Source organism: Ambystoma mexicanum, chromosome 1p (genome assembly GCF_040938575.1).
Source record: "Ambystoma mexicanum isolate Mex_15411 chromosome 1p, UKY_AmexF1_1, whole genome shotgun sequence".
Taxonomy (NCBI): Eukaryota; Metazoa; Chordata; class Amphibia; order Caudata; family Ambystomatidae; genus Ambystoma; species Ambystoma mexicanum.
In genome coordinates, this window is record NC_090921.1 from 1,269,647,272 (window position 1) to 1,269,670,501 (window position 23,230).

Sequence of the window (23,230 nt, forward strand, 5' to 3'; positions counted from 1 at the left end):
CAAACTGCCTAACTCCTCCCTTCGCCCTCTTCAACAAATCCAGACTAGGACGGCAAGATTTATCCTTGGCCTAAAGCCCAGGGCCAGCATCTTTCCAGCCTTAAAATCTCTCCACTGGCTCCCCGTTGCTGCAAGCATCAAATTCAAGACCCTCTGCATCATCCACAAGGCTTTCAGGGGCCAGGGACCGCTGCACATCCAACACTCTCTCCCCAAATACCTCCCTTCTAGAGCCCTTTGGTCTTCTCGCTCCAACTCTCTGCAGATCGGACGCTTTTCCAAGCAGAGAGAAGGGGGTAGACCCCTCTCGCAGGTGCCTCGCTGCCCCTCTCAGACTTGAGCCGATCTCCTTAAGTTCCAGGAGCTTCTAGAGACCCTCATTTACTCTTCCTCCTTCCCTCTCCCCTGCTAATGTCCCCCTCTGCCTTGACTGGCTGACTGGTTCCTTCAGATTCTTGCAGGGCACAAGGCCCTCCTCGCCACTCTACCCCCTGCACTTGGTCTCCCCTGATGCCCTCCCCCACCACCACCACCTTCACTTGCCCTTCTGGACTCCCTCCCCATAAACTAGCCTGGCTGGGCTGTACCCTCTTGAGCCCTTCCAGCCCCGCCCCTCGCACTTAGCACCTGGGCCTTCTTTCCACTGCACACTCTGCATTCCCCCTGCACACACTGCATTCCCCTGGCACAGTCCACATAGCATTCCCTGGCACTCGCTTAAACCCACCGGCCCTTCCGCCCTGACCGACACCCCATTCCACCCTTCAGTCTCCCCTGCACTTCTTGTTACTGCACTTGCACGATCCGAATGTCACAAGGCCTAGTAAGTCTGTTTGTTTTTTTCCATCCCTGTCCACTACCCCCCCCGTCTTGTTGCACCTTGAAACAGCAATAAGTAAAATAAGTATATGCTGAGCTTCCTTGCTTATTCAGCAAGAAGCCAGATGCAGTGGCAACCATGTCGGAAACCTTTCTGCAGACATGGGTTCCCACAAGGATACGTTTCCTGCATTCATGATGATCGCTCCGACTCTAGCCAAAGTCAAATGAGAAAAGACAGTGAGTAGCTGTGGTGCTTTTCTGTATGTCGCAAGTCTTTTTTCCAGTTCTTTTGGAAATGACTATGTATTCTCCAATCTAACTTCCAAGAACACGTCCCTGCTGGGGAAGCAAACTGGCCATCCTCACTAGTTGACGCTTGATGGCTCCCTGATCTTGACAACATGGAGGATTTCAGGGCATGTTAAAGCATTCCTGAATTTTCAAGAAAAGCTGAAGAACCCAGAAGTAAATGTTGGGCTCCCGCTACCCCTAACCCATAGGTCACCATGAGCACTATGGAATAGCTAGAGTCTGGAGCAACAAACATCCTCTTTCGACCCCTCTAGCAGAGGATAGGAAGGTGTACCAGACAGTGAGCACAAAGCTCTGTCCTTTCTGCATGACATAGCAAAGTGGAGCATCCATTGGTGTGCAGGTTCCTTAAGGCCTGCCTACAGCCCCCCGCCAACCCCCTCTCAACATGCTATTACATACTTTGGAATATAAACTTTTCCAGCCATAGTCACAGAACAAATCGTTCCAGGATGGCCTTGTCTTACATGTTGACTATGTTGCTGGGCCCAATCTCTGGTCGTAGATTCAGACGTCAGAGCACTATATTTGGCAGGCCGAGTGCTTGCCAAACGCAGTGTTAATTAACATTTAAAAAGGCTTACAAAGCATACCTCTAGAGTAAGTCCACACTCAGCATTTCCAGATCATCCAAAGTTGTGCATAGTTCACGGTCTGAAGTTTTACGAAAGCACTACAGCAGGGATCTGCGCAGACGAGCAGCCAGCACTACACAGTGCAGCAAGAAAGCCTCATAGCAGGGTCTTCCCAGAGTCCAGCTGTTTTGGTAAGATGGATTTTGTTAAAAGCTGGAAACAACACTTATCGTTTTCAATCACATAGAGGTGCTATGACGTTTAAAGCGTTCCAAGTAGGTTTTGCATGGGGGATATAATGAAAGTGGACTATTGGTCAGGGGATTCAAAGAACTGTTAATTTAAATCCATCAACCAGCCAGCCACATTGGTGGTGAGCAGGTTTTAAATTAGCATAATGTTTGCCTACGATGTGGACATAGAATGCAGATTTCCCAGACTTAACAGAATATGAAAGTCGCGATTCCATTAAAGCATGGAGGCAAGCAGGTTAGACCGTCGCGAGACAGGTTAGTTTTACCCTACTGATGTGTTGTTGCAATAGTAATCCTGCTCAGTATGAGAGGAACCGCAGGTTCAGCCATTTGGTGTATGTGCTTGGCTGAGGAGCCTATGGGGTGAAGCTACCATCTGTGGGATTATGACTGAACACCTCTAAGTCAGAATCCCCCCTAAACCGTAACAAAACCGCAGCACTGTGGAGCCTCGGTTGGCCTAGGATAGCTGGCCTCTGGGCCGGTGCGTAGAGCCGCTCGCCTCGGGACTAGAGTGTGGACAGAAGGGGGCCACCTCTCTCGCCCGTAGTGTACTGCATGTTCGTGGGGAACCTGGTGCTAAATCATTCGTAGACAACCTGATTCTGGGTCAGGGTTTCGTAAGTAGCAGAGCAGCTACCTCACATTAATTAAAGTATTGATACTTTCACTGACCCTCTACACTCAGCTATATTATAAAAATTGTAAAACGTGTATATTTTTATGTAAATATGACTTCTTGTATCTGTTCTAATGTTGTTGATGTGTCCAGCATTGTAACCATAGCTGGACACCATCTACAGTGCCTTATGTAACCCAAGCTATACAATACTCTTGTTGCTCTGCTAACTCTGGGTTAGGTGCGCATTACAAATAATAAAACAAGCATGATCACCAGCTTTATGATTCAATACAGATTTCTGTAGTATGGGCTGTTGCTATCAATGGCGCTGGCCTCCCTGCTCGACAAGGACGATGTGCCTCTATCAGATGTGGAGACAAATTACTTGTTAATTAGCCCCTTGCGGGGGGTTAGTAGGAGTGGGGGGCCCTGAGAAAGCCAAAAGCTCAAATTTGTGGCTTTTGGTGCCAGCTGTTGAAATCAAAGTTCTATGGCTCATTGCGTCAGAAGTTGATGGATGAATTGAAGGAGCCTCCCAGCAAGGTAAGAGACAGGTGAAAAATGTGCTTGGAATATTATAGCTAAAAGGGGCTAAGGATCACTTGAAATTTTGTTGAGGAAACTAAAGATTTTGGCAAGTACCAATGGAAAAGTAGTTTCAAAGTTGGAGTGAAGTTTTGAAAATGTTGCTTATTCAGCTTTAAGAAACGAGAAGCATAATGCTAGTCAAACGAATAAGTCTGGAAGATCTGCATTACAGCAGCCAATGTGAAGGGAGATCAGCTCCCTGCAATAACCCATTTCCTTCATTATTGCAGTAGTTTGCCAAGGGCGCCCCTAAGGCCCAATCTCAGCCGCACCTCCTCAGAGGCATTCTCCGTTTCCACACCTTCCACCCAGAAACTCAGTGTCTCCAGATGTCATCCGCCACCACAGCCGCAATTGGCGGCTTCTTCCACGTTGGAGACTGCAACCCGGACGAAAAGGGTTTTTAGTCCTTCCTTTGTTTCTGGTCCGGGCCCATTGGCCGGACGCAGGGCTGCCGGGTGTTATCTTCTCCCTCAACCCGGAAGTCGCTGCGTTTCAACCCCTCGCTGATTTTGCTCCAGCGCTACTGGTTCCTTCGCTCTGCTTGGGCCCCTCTTGATCCCTCCGCTTTGCCTCGGCTTACGAAGTGGATCTTGGTGACTGCTAGTGTCGCTCTCCTAGCAATACTATTTTCCTGTCTTTTCTCCCTCCTCTGCCGCTTCTTTCGCGGTACCCTTTCTCCCTCCGCTTCCCTCGCTGTCGCTGCCTCTGCGGCGTGCATTTTTTCTCCCTTCTCCTCCCTGGCCGCTCTGTCCCTCTGCGGCAGTAAGGTTCTCTTGCATTCTTTTCCCGCTGCCTTCCTCCTTTTCTGGGAACGGTTTGCTTCCTTTCTCTGGGCCGTGTTCCTCGGTCCACTCAGTACCCACTAGCCGCCTTTTCACAGTTGCCTGCTCCTACTTCATTAGGACTGTCCCACCTTCCTACGGAGTACTTCACGACCCTTCAGCTACCGGTCTCATCTTCATTGGAATTTCTCTGTACTCCACCGCACCTGCATTTTGGACTGTGTCTTCTCCAGCCTTGCCTGCGTGGATCTTCCAGACTGCAACGGTCACTCTGCATCCTCAAGGGTTTTTTCCCCGTGTGGGTTTTTCCCTTTTTTCGGCTTGGTTCCGGAAAAGGAGTCCCGGAACTGCTGTCCATTCTGCGGTCACTTTGGCTTCTTTCCGTGACAGGCAAGTGCCCCTAAAAAAGGAAAGAGACTACCTGAGTCGGCGGAACCTACAAGACACGGACAACTCGGGAAGTTCAGGTGAGGAGAGTGTGGAGGTACAGGGGAGAGACGTGGTTCGACAGCACGAACAGTCACACCAGAGCAATGCCTAAATCCTCTCTTCGTCCCCTTCAACTAATCCAGAATAGGACTGCAAGACTTTTATCCTTGGCCTCAAGCCAAGGAACCGCATCTTTGCAGCCCTAAAATCTCTCCACTGGCTCCCGGTTGTTGAGAGGATCAAGACCCTCTGCATCATCCACAAGGCTTTCTAGAGCCTGGGACCCCACTACATCGAACGCTCTCTCCCTAAATAATTCCCTGCTAGAGCCCTTCGGTCTTCTAGCTCCAACTCTCTACAGATCAGACACTTTCCCAAGCAGAGAGTGGGGTTAGATCTCCCTCTTCCGCACTGGCATGGCCTCCCAGCCCATCTCAGGCTTGAGCTGGAAGTTTCGGAAGCTTCTGAAGACTCCTCTTCTCTGATCATCTTCCTTCCCTCTCCCCCGGCCCTGTTAATTTCTTTCTCTGCTGCATTTTGAGTGGCTGCCTCGTTCCTTCCAATTCATACAGGGCACCAGGCCCCTCCCTGCCCAGTCTACCCCAGCATCTTGGTCTACCCGGACCCCTCGCCCCCCACTTCAAATCTGCACTTGCCCTACCGGGCTCCCTCTCCCTGTACTAACCTGGCAGGGTCTGCACTCCTGCTGACCCCATCCAGCCCTGTCCTCTCACTTAGCTTGTGGACCTGCATTCCCCTCACTCCCTGGGACTTGTCCACCAGGCCTCCCCATAGAACTCGCCTAGCTCAGGGGCCCTCTTCCCCACCCCTTCTGCACCACCCTCTGCAGCACACGCCCCACTCCAGCTGCACTTCCTTTCCCACATTAGCATGTTCTGCTCTGACCGGCAACTCCCCCCACCTCTACCACTCTCGTTACTGCACTTGCATGATTTGAATGGAACAAGGCCCAGTAGGACCGTTTATGGGTTTCTTCATCTCCCCCTCCCCCCCCCATCTTGTTGCATGTTGAAAAACTATTTGCTGTATCAGTGCATTATAAATACTCAATAAATAAAATGAAATAGGCCCTGTAGCCTAACTTTTATGGCAATACTGGATCTCTATGACCCCACTTTATTACATTTTGTGCATTTGGCATCCAAAAGTACCTTTTTGAACTCCATAAGTATGTGCAATGCCTTCGGCAATGGATACATGCACAAACCTCTCAAAAACTTGGGCAGATTACTGCATTACTCATCTATAAATATATTGGAATAATGTCATCACAGACCACAAGTCTTCTAAAATAATCCCTATGACAGAAGATGAAGGCCTCCAGCTAGCTGGGGAGGACACTCCAGAAGGTGCTGGCTGCGTAGACTTAGAATTTTGAAGAATCAGATTCAGAGACTTGGCAAACATTCCATTGACAGTGTTTCCATGTAACCCAGTGTATCTTTTTATACAATAATTTAACAACCAGACTTACCCATAAAAGGGTTGAGTGGTCTGCTAATGATGGACGTTTCCTTCTCCAGAAAGCCTTTCACTTTAGATTCTTTGGCTGCTTTCTGCAGCTCTAGCACCTCCGCCTTCTTCTGGGTCTTCTGCTTCTCGTATGCCTAAATGGAGAAAGCAACCCGTGAGCCCCTAACTTTTACAACTGCCTCCAGTGAGAATAACACACCATACACTGTTCTGCTGCCGTTCCACCACTACTCCACCTACATCTCAAGGAGCATCTGCATCACAGGTCTTTCACAGAGAGAAAGCATTCTCAAAGTTCCTGCCTCATACAGCCTCGAGCAAGGACCAAGCACCATTTGAGTTTCAGCCACGGTCAACCTCCTGAAAACAGACCCATTTCCCTGGGACCTTTTTCACAGCAACAGACAAAATGAAAAACCCATTCAGAGTACCGGACTCTCAAGGCCTCATGAATAGTGAACGTATCCATCCTCAATGCCTGGCACACATAGCCAACTGCAGGGAGAAATCCCCCTTTGATACTGTGCCCCGCAATAAAAAGTACTTGGGTCTCTGCCCATCACAGAATCCTGCGGGGTGAAAGCACCTTTCCACTCCCTACCTTTCGCATATCCCTGCAGAGGACTTTACCACACCCCATTTCCCTCAATGGCTGGTGTATCATGCGTGTGTACATGTGTGCTTGTTATGATTTACGCTAAGCAACTATCTCTGGAAACAGAGCAAGCGTTACCTTCATCTGACGAGCAGTTTCCTTCTTCTGGTGCAAAATATATTCCAGGATTGCTTCCTTCTCAAAAATGTAACCGTCTGGGCTGTAAGGAGGCAAAGGAGAGGGGCAGAAAGACAAGTATTTGAAGACGACCAATGCAGCAACAAGAGTAGTGCTCCTCTGAGTCTGTCTTCAGAGGTCAGTAACAGGCACTTCTTGGTCATCCTCTCAAAGTACTGTCACTATAGCAATGCTTCGCTGGGAAGCTCTGCCCTACATCATGTTAGCGATGCCGTGTTCCTCTCAGCCACACATGCTAACAAACATTCGGTCACAGGAGAATTACAACATATTACCTTCCACAGGGTCCTGCCTTAGGATTAATACTCATTCCAGTCACCTCTCAACAGAGCAGTGCTCCACTCAATCACTCTTCCTCCGAGGCCTGTCAAAGGAGCAGTGCTACTCATTCACATTCCCACCATTCCAGGATCATGCTAAAAGTAGCAGTGCTACGCTTGATGACGCAAGACTTTCCATAGGAGCAGAATGTCCACACTCCACAGATGGAAGCATTGCTCAAATTAGAGGACTTGTGCAACTCTCTGGTTGTTTTCTTTATCAAGCACGGCAGGCCACCTATTCTGCACACCCTACTTGTCTTAACCTCGCTGGCTCCTTCAATGGTGTGCTCGTTTCCAAGACAAGTTATAATAGATGGACAAAATCAAACTAGAAGGGGTAGCGTACCAAGACTTGTCAATGTCAGGAGAAGAGAGGGCAGTCATTAAGGATAGATGGCTTGTGACGAGTCCGATTACAGATGAAGCATGCACAACACAGCAAATTAGATAGTTATCCTAGTCATGTACTGCTGAACTACAGGTTCTAGCTTCCGAAAAGGAAAAGGTACCTGCAACAGTTTAAATGTTTCCCGACATACAAACTAGGGTAGAAGCTAGGCCGCAAAGAAGGAGCGCTCACGCCAAGTGTGGCCATCATGAATGGTGCCGAGGTGAGTGGGACAGACCAGGTTTTCTGGCCCGAGTGGGGATATTGGATGACTTTGCAGAAACAGTATTTCAGATTTATCATAGGACATCTAAGGACCAAGATGAGAATCTTAATTTTGTGGCAACGCTTTTATTAAAAGGAAAATACAAGGGCCATAGGAGACATTAGATGCCACCCCAATAGATGCTCCTGTTTTATCAGATCTGTACTCCTCACACTCATAATACTTTCCACTCATTTTAAGATTGCATTGAGAGTGGAACCCTCCAAATACCCAACAATATGAGCCAATCCCAGAAGTTGCTGTGTGGAGGGGTGGAGATGTGAAAGAAAAACAAACAAGTTAGATCTCTAAAACACCCACATTTCCTGATCACACATCGGCAACCTCCGCTCACGACTGGTCACTTAATCTCTGAAATGTAGTGTGGCTCAACTGGCTTCCTGGTGCAATTTCAATTTATGGTTTAAACCTCATCCAATTAATATTTTATAACTCGCTTAATACTGGGGAATAGTCTGCAAGCACGGGACCGGGATTCAAACTTGCATTACTCTGCGTTGGCTTGCTTTCAAGACAAGCGCGTCTCCCACGAGCGATCGTTCCAGCATCCAATGGCCAATTATCTAATATTTGCATCAGTGCTAAAAATGGAGCAAATATATTTCACACACGTTTGCTGGTAAAGTAACAGGGAAAACAGCCAACCGGTTTTGATTGAATCTATATTATCTGACAATCTGTGTAAAATGGCAAAAACAAAACCCTTTGTGCTCTTTGCAGGGTAGCATAAAAAGAAAAGTAATTAGGTTTCCCAAATACTCTTCCCAAAAACCACATGTTTTGCCAATAGCCCTTCCTCAAAATATTGGGATTGTTCACAATATAGGTTGATAAGACTTGCCCTTATTTATTCAGGATAGTCACTTTAGGATATTCATCGCTATTAAAGATGAAAAGGGGAAATACAAAAACAGGAGATGGTCATCAATGAGTGACAAAAAATTATTTGAAAAGATTCCTGGTCTTACTTTGTGTATCCATAAACCATATATACAGTTTGCTTGTGCAGAAGCAGTTGACAGTTAAGTTGTAATGATCTTGCATCACTACAACAGGGTTCCTGGTGAAATGTAATGCTTACCAGTTCGTACTTTAGGTTCAAAACATTTTGGCTAACAAATAATGTTGGATTCTGTAATAAAAACATATTTGGCCGAATAAATCACTGTGTGAAAGCCAAATTAATGGCTTCTGTAGCCCATCTTACCTCATTGCAATGAATCTCCTAGTAAGGATATAAACCAAGGTATGGTGACAAATTGAGGGAATTCGGGACCTCACTGGGAGAGACGCCTCCTTAGGGCACAATGAATCCTGTTCCTCTGAGGAACTCCCTAGGCAATTTTCCATAGTGGCATATATGGGACTGTGGGATATTAAGAACACTACAGAAGCCATGGATTTGTCAGAAGACAAAACCATAATATGCATTTGTGAACAAGAAAGAGGATCTGTCTCTTTAAGGAGAGATCTCCTGACTAAAGTCTTCCCCAGGTGGCCAGGGGGAAGGCGGCCGCTGCCTGATCTTAACCCTGGGAGTGTTATTAGCATATGGGGGCAGGGGAGGGGGTATTTGGGAAGAGAAGGGCCCCAAGGGGAAAGGATGGCTCTATTAAAAGAAACACAGTATTCATCTTCTTTAGAGGGGTACGATTTCCATGAGGCCAGAATATTTAATAGCTTGTTGTCAGAGTAAGGCTTCCCTTCCCAAAACTACTCGCCTTGTTGGTAGTGAAAAACTATTGTGATCAATATGGGAATCAGAGCCCTAATACCCCGGCTTCTGATGAATAGGATTCTCCCTTAAGTCTGAACCAACCATTAATCCTTCTGAAATCATTCCCGAAAGGTGTATTCAATAAAAAGAGTGAATGAAATAAAGTTGAAGGCTGTATTTGTGATCCAAAAAAGGAACCAGAATACTGGGGCTCCAGTCTCAATGCCTTAAATACTGGGACGATGAAGAGGGGCTCAGAGGCACAAAACTGCAGTTTACAATCTAATGGTTCTAATGCCCCACACCGGAGCGGGATTTCTGAATATTTAAAGTCCCCTCAGCTGCAGGCCATTAGAGCAAGAAAGTGGAGCAGTAGCAGGAGTTGCCAGACGGAGTTGCAGCAAAAGAAGCAGAAAAACAAAGAGGCCGGAGACGCTGCAGTCTTTGAAATGCATTTCGGTCCTGAGAGGGTCTTCGGAGTTGAAAACCTGGAGTGCAGAGGTTGCGTAGCAGGAAGCAGCATGTTGACAGGCTGTGCTGTGGGACAGAGAAGCTCTCCTTATTTCGTGCCAGGTCCTGGTGGCTGGCGAGCACCAGAGTGCAGCAGGAGTAAGACCGGCTCCTTTCCCGAGCCGCGCAGGCTGCGGGAACACGACCAAAGCGGTCAGACATTCAGGAATCAACAGAAGCAGGAGCGGACGCATTCAGAGAGACCGGTGAGTTGGCCTCTATTAGGCAACCCCAAAACGTTCCGTAGTCGAGGGATGACCTCTAACAAATATTTTCAATACTAAACTAATACAAGAAAGTCTTATTGTCGTTATACTCACTTTTGAAGGAAGGCCAGAAAAGAAAGGTTACAAAGGGGGGGGCAATATTGAAGCAAGATAAAAACACGCATTGACAAAGTAAAGAAGGGACAATACTTCAGAAAGCATATAACCTGCATTGGAAAGGTAACAAGAGAACAATACTGCAGAAAGATTGTAACCATTATTCGTAGAGTGAGGAAAAGGCAATAGAAGATGGAGTAGCAAAGCAAACAGAGAACCCGAGCCAGTATAGACCGTGGTGACGTTCCCCTGCAGAATCAAAGTTAACAGGGAGAACGGGAGGCCGTCGTGGAATAGTTAAGAAGCAGGAGAAATTAATCCCAGTGAAATTGACAAGACATTAAATTCAAGGTCAATAAAGTGCAACAGTGTTAATATGAGAAAGAAAATCCCAAATAAAGATGAAAAAGATTTCTACAACTGGAGCACAAAGACTGGGGCACAAATACTCTAGTAAAAGGGGCAAATAAGCCAAGAAGTAAAGAGGAAAAGATCAGAGAGCCAGAGAATACTATGAACTGGGAATAGAAGCCATGTAAACAACATGTGAGAAAAAGATATTCTGAGTAAACCACTTGAGGAGAGGGGGAATTCTAAGACCCAAGAAAGCATGTTCATAGCTAGAAAAGAACAAGTTACTGACCCCTGGTAACCTTCTTTCAACTGGATGTTCCTCCCACGTGTTCCTCATCTTTGATATTCAATATCCAGCTTCAGCTGCTTCGGGAAAATAATTTTCAGCAGAGGGTGCTGTGCGCCAATGGTCGACTTGATGTCCCTCGAGGGCCTCCGCCTCAGGGATGATGTCTGATGTCATCGAAGGCATATATATATATCATGCGCAGCGGCCGTTGGCTTGAGTTCTGTTTTTTCTCGTGTCATACGCCAACTATCCGCATAAACACAGGTTTGACCGTAATAGGTTCTGAAGGAGCGAAAGCTGTAATGGCATGGGAAATTCTACTGAGGGATAGGCTGGTAGGAGAATAAGGAATATGTGGGAGGAACATCCAGTCGAAAGAAAGTTACGAGAGGTAAGTAACTTGTTCTTCGAATGTGTTGCGTCCTCCCATGTATTCCTCATCTTTGATAGACTCCCAAAGCAGTGTTTGTTTTGGTGGAGTAAGAATTTTGTCATCAATGGTTTCCATGAACAATGGAGGACAGCTTTTCCAAAGCTTCCATCCTGACTTAGGGTTGAATCAAGGCAGTCATGCTTAGAGAAAGTGTGTATTGTGGAACTAGCTGCTTCACTTTAACAGGAACCCCTCTTTGTAGAGCAGAGGAAGTATCCATGCCCCTAGTGGAATGGGCCCTCAAGCCTTCTGGCAGATCAATGCCTGCCAGCCTGTAGCATTCTGAAATAGCAAGAATAATCCATCTGGATAAGGTCTGCTTTGTTACAACCTGACCCAGTCTATGACCAGTATAACCTATGAATAGTTGGTCATCCAGACAAAGTTTTGAGAACCTTGATATGTAGAAACTTACAGCCCTATATGGATCGAGCCTGTGCAACCTCTCCTCCTTGCCAGGATGAGGTGGAGGATACAAAGTGGGTAACGCAATCACCTGTCCTAAATGAAAGTCCGAAGTGACCTTAGGTATAAGTTAAGGCTTAACCATCAGGATGACCTTGTCCTTGACAAACACTGTAAATGGTGGTTTAGAGGATAGTGCCTGCAACTCGCTCACTCTACGGGCTGAAGTTAGTGCTACCAACAAGATGGTCTTGAAAGTTAGTAACCTTAAGTGACATGAATGGAGAGGTTCAAATGGTGCACACAAGAAATGTTACCAGATTGAGGTCCAAACAGGAACCTGAAAGGGAGATGAAGGGAACACATTAGCTAGTCCCTTCAGAAATTTTATCACCAAAAAGGCATCTTAAAATATGAAGTTTCCTCAGACGAGCGCTTGAAGATGGATAGCGCTGCCAAATAACCTTTAAAATGGTCCCAACCTGGAGTCCCAGATTGGCTAGGTATAGTAGAAAGGATAACACCTTCGGTGTTTAGCATAGAAAAGGGTCCACATTCTTCTCCCTGCACCAACTGCAGAATTTGTTCCAATGGCAGCAGTACAAAGACTTTGTTGCTGGTCTTGTGGCCGAAAGCAAAATCTCGATTATATCATCCCGGAGGTCCCAATACTTGCATCTCAGCCTCTCAGAAACCATGCGTGAAGGCGGAGTGTCTTGACTTCTGAATGGAGAACCCAACCCTCCTCTTGCGAGAGAAGGTCCTCTCTTTGTGGAAGATGTATTGGAGGGCACGTCCTCCTGGCCCAATTCAGGGCAATGAGGATCATGGATTTCCCAAACTTTCTGAACCTCCTGATGACGCAAGGAATGCCTGGGACTGGCTGAAACGCATACAGGAGTGGAAACTCCCAGTCCACTACGAATGCGTCTCCTAGAGCTCCTCTTGGGGGAAATTCCCAGGAGCAATACAGTTCGCACTTCCGGTTGACACTGGTCGCGAACAGATCCACTTGAGTGGTTCCCAAAAGGGTGAAGACCGCTTGAAGGACTTCTTGAGCTAGTTCCCACTCGTAGGAGACTGTGCTCTGTCTGCTCAGAGCATCCGCCGCTGTGTTCTCCTCCCCGGCTAGGTGAACTGCCGACAGTGAGATTCCTTCTGCAATGCCCAGTACCAGAGCTGCATTGCCTCTATGCATGGTGGTAGTGACCCTACACCGCCTCTTGTTGAGGTAGTACATGGCCACCGTATTGTCCACCATTATCAGGAAATTGTTTCCCCGTACAGACCGCAGGAAGGCCTTCAGCACTAGTCGGATTGCCCTCGGCCCCAAAAGGTTGATGTGTAGTTTGGACTCTGATGGCGACCAACGACCGCCGATTGTCAGATCGTTGGAGTGAGGCGTCCGTCACTATGGTTATCTCCAGTCATGGTTGCCAAAAAGGTTCTCCCACAGAATGTCGTCCTTGCAGGACCACACAGGAGATCCTGTGCGAGACTGCTTGGAACCTGAAGTAGGTCTGACATGTTCCCGGAGAATTGAGAACTTTGTGTTCTGAGAGCCCATTGAAGGGAACTCATTCTCAGGCGAGCCTCTCTCACCAGAAAAATGCAGGATGCCATGAGGCCGAACCACCTCAAAAAGTCAAAGGCCTGGAGACGCTGAGCACTCAGTTGGAGACCACTGCAGAATGTCTTGAGCCCTCACCTTAGGTGGCACTGGAGCTTTTGAGATGGTGTCATATGGGACTTCTTATAATTGAGGGAGAAGCCCAGTATGTGAATGGTGGCAGGTGACGCTGACATGGTCCAGGACTTGTTTGGGAGAACGCGCCCTGATCAGCAAATCGTCCAGTTAGGGGTAGTCATGAACCCCCCCCCCCTCTCCGGAGACTTGCTGCCACCACCACCATCAGTTTGGTCACCTCACGCCAGAGGTCAGCCTGAAAGGCAGAACTCTAAACTGATAATGAGAACCGCCAACGGCGAACCTCAGATACCTTCTGTGCTTGAGATGGATTGGCACATGAACTAAGCATCCTGAAGGTCCAATGATACCATCCTAGTTGGAGGGACTGAAGGATCTGAGAAAGTATGACAATCTTGAACATGTCCTTCCTGGGCATTAGGAAATGTGGAGAATACCATCCTTTGTTCCTCTCCGCTACAGGTACCGGTTCTATAGCACCTTTCTCTAGCAGGGTCAAAATTTCCTGCACAAGGAACTGATCTGGAACCTTCAAAGAATGGCTCCACGGTGGATGGTTCTGAGATCACTGAATGAAGGGAAGGCAGTAATCTTGGGCTATGGTTTCTAATGCCAAAGCATCCAAAGTAATGTATCGCCAGGCTTTCAGATGCTGGGACAGACTGCCTACCACTGGGGTGTCGCGACTCAAGACCTCAGAGGTTTTTGAGGCGGCTGAAGCAGTGGCTGTTGATAAAGATGCCACTGCTTGAGCAGGCTTTGCACCTCTCCCTTGTCCACCACGAGGGAATCTTCTTTGGCCTCTTGACCAGCCATTCCACTTGCTCTTCCAACCGAGGAATAGTAGCGAATGGATCTACCCCTCCATGACTGTCCAATGGGGTGAAAAGGCTGAGGCTGCCCAATAGCGGCACCCAAAGATTTGGCTGCTGTCCTTGAGGTCTGTCGCTTCTCAAGGCTTTCATCAGCCTTGTAGCTAAAAAGGTAAGATCCGTCAAAAGGCATGTTAAGGAGTCCAAACAGCACGTCACGGGCAAATCCTGATTTCCTTAAACACACAAATCTGGGAATTACGGTGCTTGCCGCCGTGACTCTGCTGATGCGATCAGCAGAATCCAGACCCAATTGAAGAGACTTGCACATGGCTTCCTTGCTATCCTTAACAATGATCAAGAAACCATATTTTTCCTCCCCTTCAGGAATATGCTCAGCTTCCATAGAAATGCAGTTCCATAGAGTGTATGAAAACTTTGCCAAGGCATACGTGGAGTTGGGCTGATTCAAGAGCCATGCTCTCAGCAGAAAATACCTTTCTTGACCAGGCATCTACCCATTTATCATCCCTATCTGGTGGGATGTCTGATAGGCTCCAGGTTTTGAGGTAGCGGTTGCCGCCTGCACCACGAGACTTTCTGGGGTAGGGTATTTCGATAAGTAGCTGGGGTCACTACTTGGACGGTATTTTCTTGTCAAGTTCTTATTTACTGCCGGACTGGACTCCGGTGCTTCCCAATTGGCACTTACTCTCTTCTGAAGAGCAATATGAAAAGGTAAATTGGGATCCTTTTGAGCACCTTTCTCAAGGATGTCTGTAAGGTCATCTTGTTCGAAAGGGAGGACTGCTCCATCCCAGGCCATCCACTACCCTGGTCATCATGAACTGCCTGCAAGAGGTTCATGTTCATCTGACTTGGGCTTTCCTAATTCTAATTCTGGTGAAGTGTCCACTCCACTGGCTGTCTGCAAATGTTCATATAGATCTTTCATTCTGACTCCTCCGAAATTAAGCTATCAGGGACATTTGGTGTTCCATTCTGCAAACCAAAGGGCGCATCATTATCATATGGTTCATTGTCCTCATAAATAGAAGTCAGATTTAAAGAAATCCTGTCTTGGTAAAGGAGTGAAGGTTTTTTTCAGGTAAAAGTGAAGACTTTGGAAATTTCAAGCCCAATGCCACAGTCATCTAGGTCTTCGAGGAAGAAGTTTTCGACTTCGATGGCGAGAATGTCGCTGATGGGCACGCTGGCGTCGATGGGCAAGCTGGCGTCGATGTTGCAGCTGGCGTCGACAACCTTGACTTGTCTTTCGACTTATGACTCAAAGAATCCATCGATGATTTCTCATTGTGTCGAGGCCTTAACGGCGCTCAATGTGGATCTGGCCTTCATCCCGGTCTCGAGGGCGCCCAGGATTTGGCTCAAGCCCTTTCTTTACCGGCTTTAGATGGCATGGTAGGAGCATGGCTTGTCGAGGGTTTTTGGCTCTCGAATATTTTAAGCATTTCTTGCAGGAACGCTTCCCATTCAGCAGGCGTGGATGCCTTGGTGGGACAGGATATAGCCCTATCAGGAGAGGTCAAAGTAGGCGATTTATGGTGCCTTTTCTTCGACGGCGAGTGGTGGTGGCCACTCCTTGATGTGGACCTTTTTGCCTTTTTTCTTCGAGAGTCACACCTCGCTTCGTCAGAAGAGGTTTTCTGGGGTAGTCGATGGGGACTTCAGGGAAATCTACCTTCCGCCAGTTTCCCCTTACGCTCCTTCAGAGCTTTTTCAGTCATCGATTGACACTTTGAATAGGCCGAGGTCTTGTGTTCCACACCGAGACACCACAAGTATACTCGCTGCGGATCGGTCAGTGAGATCTTGGCATTGCAGTCTTGACACTTCTTAATCCCGGTTTTCGTGAGGAAATACTGAAGCGTGCAGTAGTTCTCGAACTTTAGCCAGCTGTCGCTGCCCGTGCTATATATGCCTTAGATGACATCATCCTCGAGACAGAGGCCTTCGAGGGACATCGAGTCAACTGCATCGACGCGCAGCACACTATGCCGAATAAAAAAAAATTCCAAAAGCAGCTGAAGCTGGATTTTGAATATCAAAGATGAGGAATACGTCGGAGGGCACAATACATTCAAAAGGATAGAACAACCTGAATGAGGGAAAAATAAAGTGACCCAAAAGAGAATATTGGACAACTATCCCTAAAGAGGAAGAAAGGCCCATAGACATTTTGAAAGAGTGCCAAGAACCGATACAGGAAGTGACGAGAAACTATTTAAGAATAGCCTACTGAAAGGGAATTGTGAAAAGAAGAGGCTTTGCCATGATACAATCAAGAGAAGGGAAACATTCACCTGATCTTATTTAAGTGCGTTAGAATAGTGGTATGTCAGTTAGAACTGGATTTTGGACAGCGGACTGATTCAGTCGAGACCTTTTGACGACTGACAAGCCCCTTAGTTATTTACACTGGCAGGGAACACGCAAAAAGCAATAACGAAAGATAGGCATCCCATTTTTATTTAATAAAAAACAGTGCAAATGTCCTCACAGTGTTCGCATCTTTCTTCGGACTCGCTACAGTACTTAGTTTCTTTTTACATATATTACTATGTACAGGAATTGTTTAAATATGTAATGGAAAAGGTTATCCATGTTATTGGGAGACTGTATCACAGCCATGGGTTTCTGTGAGACTTCTGCGCAAATGCCATTAGCGACATTTTCTGCCTTTATATGGAAGTATAAAACAGACTGAGGAACTGTGGTATTTTGCTAGGAGCCACCTTGCTTGCAATTTTAGAATACCAATAACATACCAACACAGTACTCCAAAAAGATGTAGGAAAAGAAAAAAAGAGAAATGAACACTGAAAATTCATTTGGCTGATCATCTTATCTTTAACCTATTCAGTATGCAGGCAACGAAATTGGGATTAGATAAGCAGTAGCTAAAATCAGCTCCTGGGTATCCAGAATTAACTTGTGACCAGGAGCTACCACTGGAGAACCAGGAGCTAGTGCATAGTGTTCCACAACTCCAACTTCCACATAAAATGCAAACCTATCATTTTGTCCCTTATTTATGACCCATCATGCTTTCAATGTCGTATACATGTGTGCTAATGTTTGTTTTATAGTTTAAGCAGAGTTACATTCATATAGATGTGTTTGTTTAGCATCAGCTGGCCTGGGGAGCCAAAAGGTGACTCCTGGTAGCCGTTGGTTTTAAGCTAACCAGGCTCTTCTAGGCTATAAGCAGGGCTTCCCTCAATTCCGAACCCACAGTATGTATATTAAGGAACAAGTTACTTACCTGTAACAGTTGTTCTCCAGCATGGGTCTGGCATGGATTCACATGCTCATGAATATTCCCCGTCGTCAGGCTGGGAATCCTCGGTAAAGATAAAACCAGTATCAGTTTTGTTTCTGATCTGTCTTTCTTAGTAGTAACCAATCACTGGTCTCTGGGTCATACTGCCCCCAGCCAATGACTGCCCTCTCCCTAAGCCCCGCCCCTGGGAGCCATTCTCAGATTTGGTAGCACGTAAAGTGGCAATATGACCAAGTGAAGAGCCGCAGAGGGGTAGGAAGGAGGGTTCACATGGGAATCCATGCCAGACCCATGCTGGAGAACAACAATTACAGGTAAGTAACTTGTTCCTTCTCCAGCATGGGGTCTGGCATGGATTCACATGCTCATGAATATAAGAATACATAGCAGTACACACATGCACAACCACAGGAGGCGGCAAGGCTCAACAATAAGCATTACATAAACTCAACATTAAGCAACTCTTACCTCCGCACCAGGCCCACCTTCAGGCGAACAGGTTGCGCAGCACTGCTTGGCCGACTCTGGACTCCTGCCTGGAATCTCGGTCGACGCAGTAGAATTTCGTGAAGGTGTGCGCCTCCTACTCTGGAGAGAAGATCTGCGTCCGTCGACAGATGTCCAGCAGGGGCACCCCAGACAAGAACACCGTAGTAGGAGCGATCGCTCTGGTCGAATAGGCTCTCGGATGGCCGGGCAACGGTCGGTTTGCCAACCGATGACCGTGCACGATGCAGCCGGAGAGCCATCTGGAAATTGAAGCCTTCGAGAGGGCCTTCCCTTGATTCACAGGACCAAAGTTCACAAAAAGCTGTGATGTCTTCCGAAAACTCTTCGTGCGGTCCACATAGAACTTCAGCACTCTAGCTACATCCAGTGAGTGCAAAGTCCTCTCGGCCGGTCGACGGGAAGAAAACTGGCTACACCAAGGGCGCGTTAAGGTGGAAGTCCGACGGCACCTTGGGCATGAAGGAGGGGTGCGTCCTCAGCACCACCCTCGTCTCGTGGAAAGTCAAGTATGGAGGCTTGCAGGATAGGGCCTGGATCTCGCCCACTCATCATGCGGAGGTGATGGCCACAAGGAACGCCGTTTTCCATGACAGAAATTTTAACAGTGCCGAATGCAGAGGCTCGAATGGCAGCTCCATGAGCCTGGTCAGCACCACGTTGAGCTCCCACGCCGGGCCTGGAGCCTTCACCGGCGGAAACGATCGGAACGGTCCCTTCATAACTCCTTCACCAGGCGATGATACCACAGGGATGACCGTCCCGTAGTTCTGGTGTAACGGGACATCACTGCAAGATGGATCTTGATGGAAGTGTCAGCTAGCCCCGCCTTCGCGAGTGACAGCAGGTACGGCAGCACTTGAGGGGCCGTAATTCGCAGAGGGTTAATCTTCTGTGCACGGCACCAGACAGCGAACCTATTCCGCTTGTGTCCGTAGCACTTTAAAGTTGAGGACGCCCTGGCCTTTGCAAGCACCTCCTTGCAGTCCACCGGGATATCGTACCCTCCAAACGCTAGTGCTGCAGGAACCAGGCCCGCAAGTTCAGCGACTCCGGGTCGTGATGGAGGATGGTGCCTCCTACTCTGGAGAGAAGATCTGCGTCCGTCGACAGTCTGACTGGGGGTGGGGGGTGCTGGCAAGTCCAGAAGGTCCGGGAACCAGATCTGTCTCGGCCACGCCGGTGCGACGAGGATCATCCTGCACCGGGACCTCTTGAGTTGGTTGATGATTCAGAGCAGCAACGGCAACGAAGGGAACGCATATAGGAACAGGCCGTCCCAGGGGAAAGAGAAAGCATCGCCCATGCTCCTCGGCTGGGGAAACCTGCTGGCGAACCTCTGGCACTTGGAGTTCGTCGCCATCGCAAACGGGTCGATCTGGGGTTTGCCGCATCATTGGGAAAGTCGATCCACTTGATCCTGACGCAGCTCCCTGCTGAGTGAGTCGGCAATGACTTTCTTTATTCCTGCTAGATGGAAGGGCACCAGAAACATCCCCCTGGGCGACGGCCCAGTGCCACAGATCCTGGGCCTCCTTGGACAGGGCTGGGGATCTGGTGCCTCCCTGCTTCCGGATGTAGAACATCATCGTGGTGGTGTTTTTGGTGAAGATCCTCACCACCTTGCCCCTGAGGGACAGGAGAAACGACCTGAAGGCTCAGAACACTGCTCAGAGTTCCAGGATGTTGATGTGGAGTGACCTTGCCTCCGGGAATGAAAGGCCTCTCGCGTGCAGATCTCCGATGTGTATTCCCCATCCCTCCAGGGAGGCGTCTGTCGTCACAGTCTCCTGATGTACCGGGGTCTGAAAGTCCTTGCCCGCCGTGAGATGCGCGCGAGTGCCCCACCATCTAATCGCTTGGTGGAAAACCTTGTTGAGCGGGATCCGGTCTTCGCAGCTGCCCGTCACTTGTATCCAACGGGCGTCGAGGAACTCTTGTAGAGGACGCATCCATAGCCTGCACAGGCGCACCAGGTAGATGCATGAGGACATCATTCCGAGCAGGGACTTGATGGATCTCACCCTGGCCACATCTGTGGCCAGCAGGCACTGCACCTTGTCCAAGATGGCCTTCGTCCTTTCCTCCGACGGCGAGGCCAATCACGCCACTATATTGAGCTTGGCTCCCAGAAACAGTGCGACATGCGACGGGACCAGGTGGGATTTCGAGTAGTTGATGGAGAATCCCAGGTCCGTGAGAAGTTGGACGGTCTCCGCTGTGTGTTCGACAGCAAGTTCCCTTGTCCTTGCACGGATGAGCCAATCGTCCAGGTAGGGGTAGACGTGGATCCCCCGCAGGAGCAGCCGCGCCGCCACTGGTGCAAGGCACTTGGTAAACACCCTAGGTGCCGACTTCAGCCCGAATGGCAGGGCCTTGAATTGGTAGTGCCATCCCTGGACTACGGATCTGAGAAACTTTCGGTGTCCTTTTAGAATGGGGATGTGGAAGTAAGCATCCTCCAAGTACAGCGACAATAGGAAGTCGCCCTGTCCCAGCACGTGCTGGAGGGTGACCATCCAGAACTTTTGTGCCTTGATGTATTTGTTTAACCGCCGCAGGTCCAGGATGGGGCACCAACCGCCTGTCTTCTTTCTGACTAGGAAGTACCTTGAGTATACTCCGGTGCCTCTTCGGAACGAGCTCAATGGAACCTTTCTTGAGCATCGCCCTTACTTCCAACAGCAGTTGAGGGACAGGATTTTCCTTCCTGGCCACGGGTGGAATGCGGGGGCACTTCTTTGGAAATTCGAGCGTGTGCCCGTGGGCCAGGGCATCCAGCACCCAACGGTCGGTGGAGATGGACTCCCACACGCTGACGAACTTCGCCAGCCGGCCTCCGACCAGGGTGCTCCGGTGGGGGGCCGACGCTACAGTCGGTTCAGTCCCGCTTGGAGGCGGCCTTGCCGACGACGAGATCCTCCTGACTTGCCGCGTCCTCTGTAGGCCTCCTGCGACGAGGCGCGGGCCGCCTGGCGGTACGTCGAGGAGCCACCGCCGGATCCCTTGGAGGCATCCTGTTTACCTCTGGTGTTCCGAAAGGGCGGCTGTTGTTGCTGCAACACTCCCAAGGCCCGAGCCGTCTCCGTGTCGGTCTTGATGGCCTGAAGTGACTCATCCACTGTTTTTCCAAACAGGTTGTTCCTGTCGAAGGGCATGTCCAAAACTCTGGTTTGCACGTCCTGGCGGAAATCAGTTGCCTTGAGCCATCCCCGCCGAAGGCAAACACCGATGCCCAACTGCCGGAATCTGGTGTCAGCGATATCCGTGGCCACCGTTATGGCGTGGTCCGACACCACCTCACCTTCTTGTAGGATCTCCAGGTCCTCCGACCTCTTGTCATCTGGCAGGAAGTCCAGCAGGGGAGCGATCTTGTACCACAGCTCCCTGTTGTAACGGGCCACAATCGCTAGGGCGTTGGCCGCCTTAATTGTTGTTGCCGCAGACGAGATGAATCGTCGTCCCATGGCGTCCAGCTTCTTTCCCTCGCCGTCAGGTGGGGAGGTCGAAGTTGAGGATGACGCCCCCGCCGCCTTCTTCCTGGCCGCCGCCATGATGACCGAATCCGGAGTCGGATGTGCCCTAAGGCACAAAGGGGCGGAATCTGGGACCCGGTATTTCTTCTTATACCGATCCCTCTTGGCAAGCGTCGTGGACGGGTTCTTCAGGAGAGCAAGTCCCTCCTCCCGGTTCCATGTGATAATTCCGCTAGCAAAAATATTGCGATACAAAAGTATCGCCATATTTTTGCGGCGAAATTCACAATGGACCCTGCGGGGGACACCCCTGCATAATTGTTTTATGTGCGGGGGACACCTCCGCTCCGCCACAATATCCCCAATAAAAATAAATCGCCTATGGCGAACCAAATGGCCATATTGACGGCGATATTTTTGTTGGGGATATTATTACCCGATACCCTCCTCCCAGATGTCATCAATCATTGGTACCACGAGGACCGTCTTGCTCTTGGCCTCGCGCCGCTGATAGAGGAAACCTTCCTTCTTCTGTTCCTCAGGGCAGAGTTGAAAAAGCTTGGATGCCCTGGCAATCATGGCGTGGAAGGAGCCAATTTCGTTGGGCGGGAAGGCCCGAGGGAGTGGTGATGGAAGGCCCGTCCCGTCGTCACCACCATCGTCGTCATCCGTCCCCGTCGTGGCTGTATCCATTCCCATGTCATCCCTAGGATCCGGAGAAGGAGATGAAGGCTGAGCGGGCCGCGAGAGCTGGAAAAGGCGCGGGGGGGGGGGGGGAGACTCTCCTCCGCTTGTTTGGAGGGCTTCCAGATGGGCCCGGTTCTGCTGGGTCGTCCGTTGGGGTGAAGGGCAATCTCGTCCTTATCTCCGTGCATAAGGTTTGGATTGCCATCAAAATGGCCACTGAGTAGTCCTGAGGCTCGGGCACTGGCTGCGACGTGCGTGATGGTTGCTCCTCCTCCACAGGAGTCTCGTCTGCGCCACCGTCGCTCTCTTCGTCCGCTTCTTCCGGGTTCCCCCCGTGGGACCGAACCTCTTGTTGAGGCCCTTCACGACTTCAACCAGCTCCTCCTCAGAGGCTGTATCCGTGTCCATGATGGCCACCACCCCCACCCCTCTTTTTCCACCAGGGTCTACATGGGGGTCTTATCGATGGGCTGAAAAGAGGATTCCCTAAGTGGCGGCAGGGAAACTCTGGGCCCCAAGGTCGCCGCCACTGGGTTAGCCTCCACAGGCTTCGCCAGGGCCACCGCGAATCCCTCAATAGAGGCCTTCACCGGGTGAATCAAGGCCTTCACCACCTTGGGCGTGCTTGAGGCCAATCACCTTGGGGGGTTGGGGGGGGGGAAGGTCACCGCATCGCTCCCCCTCGGCTGATCTCTTCAAGATCGACCAGGGCCTCTCTCCAGAAGCTTAGCCGGGTTCTCGGATTTTCTCTTCCCCGAGCCAGAGCGCTGGCTCGTGGTTCATGGCGTCCGTGAAAGTGCGCCCTGCCTGGCAGCCGAGGAGCCCGACCTTTCAGTGCTCTCGGTGCTTTGCCTTCTGTTGGGCCCCCGTCGCCAGGGGCCCAAAACCGCTCAGACTTCTTTGTCTTCCCACCTGCTGAGCCCTTCTCCAGCCAGCTGGCGAGGCGGGTCCGACGATCCCTCAGTCCGTTCCGACAGGTTCTTGCAAAGCGCACAGTCCTTTTCCACGTGTGTCTTGTCTTCGTGGAGGCAGTA

The 23,230-nt window shown here is 49.5% G+C and overlaps 1 protein-coding gene across 3 annotated transcripts in view; it reads right to left on the reverse strand.

Annotated features, from left to right (window-relative positions):
* The window catches only part of NOSIP (nitric oxide synthase interacting protein), a 186,618-nt gene that overhangs the window by 70,385 nt on the left and 93,003 nt on the right, over nt 1-23,230 (reverse strand). For all 3 annotated transcript variants that reach the window (XM_069605169.1, XM_069605170.1, XM_069605172.1), the window contains exons 4-5: nt 6,615-6,696; nt 5,883-6,015 (exon numbers count right to left, since the gene is read on the reverse strand). In XM_069605169.1, coding sequence (XP_069461270.1) covers nt 5,883-6,015; nt 6,615-6,696 — 215 coding nt within the window. The remainder of the gene's footprint in view (nt 1-5,882; nt 6,016-6,614; nt 6,697-23,230) is intronic.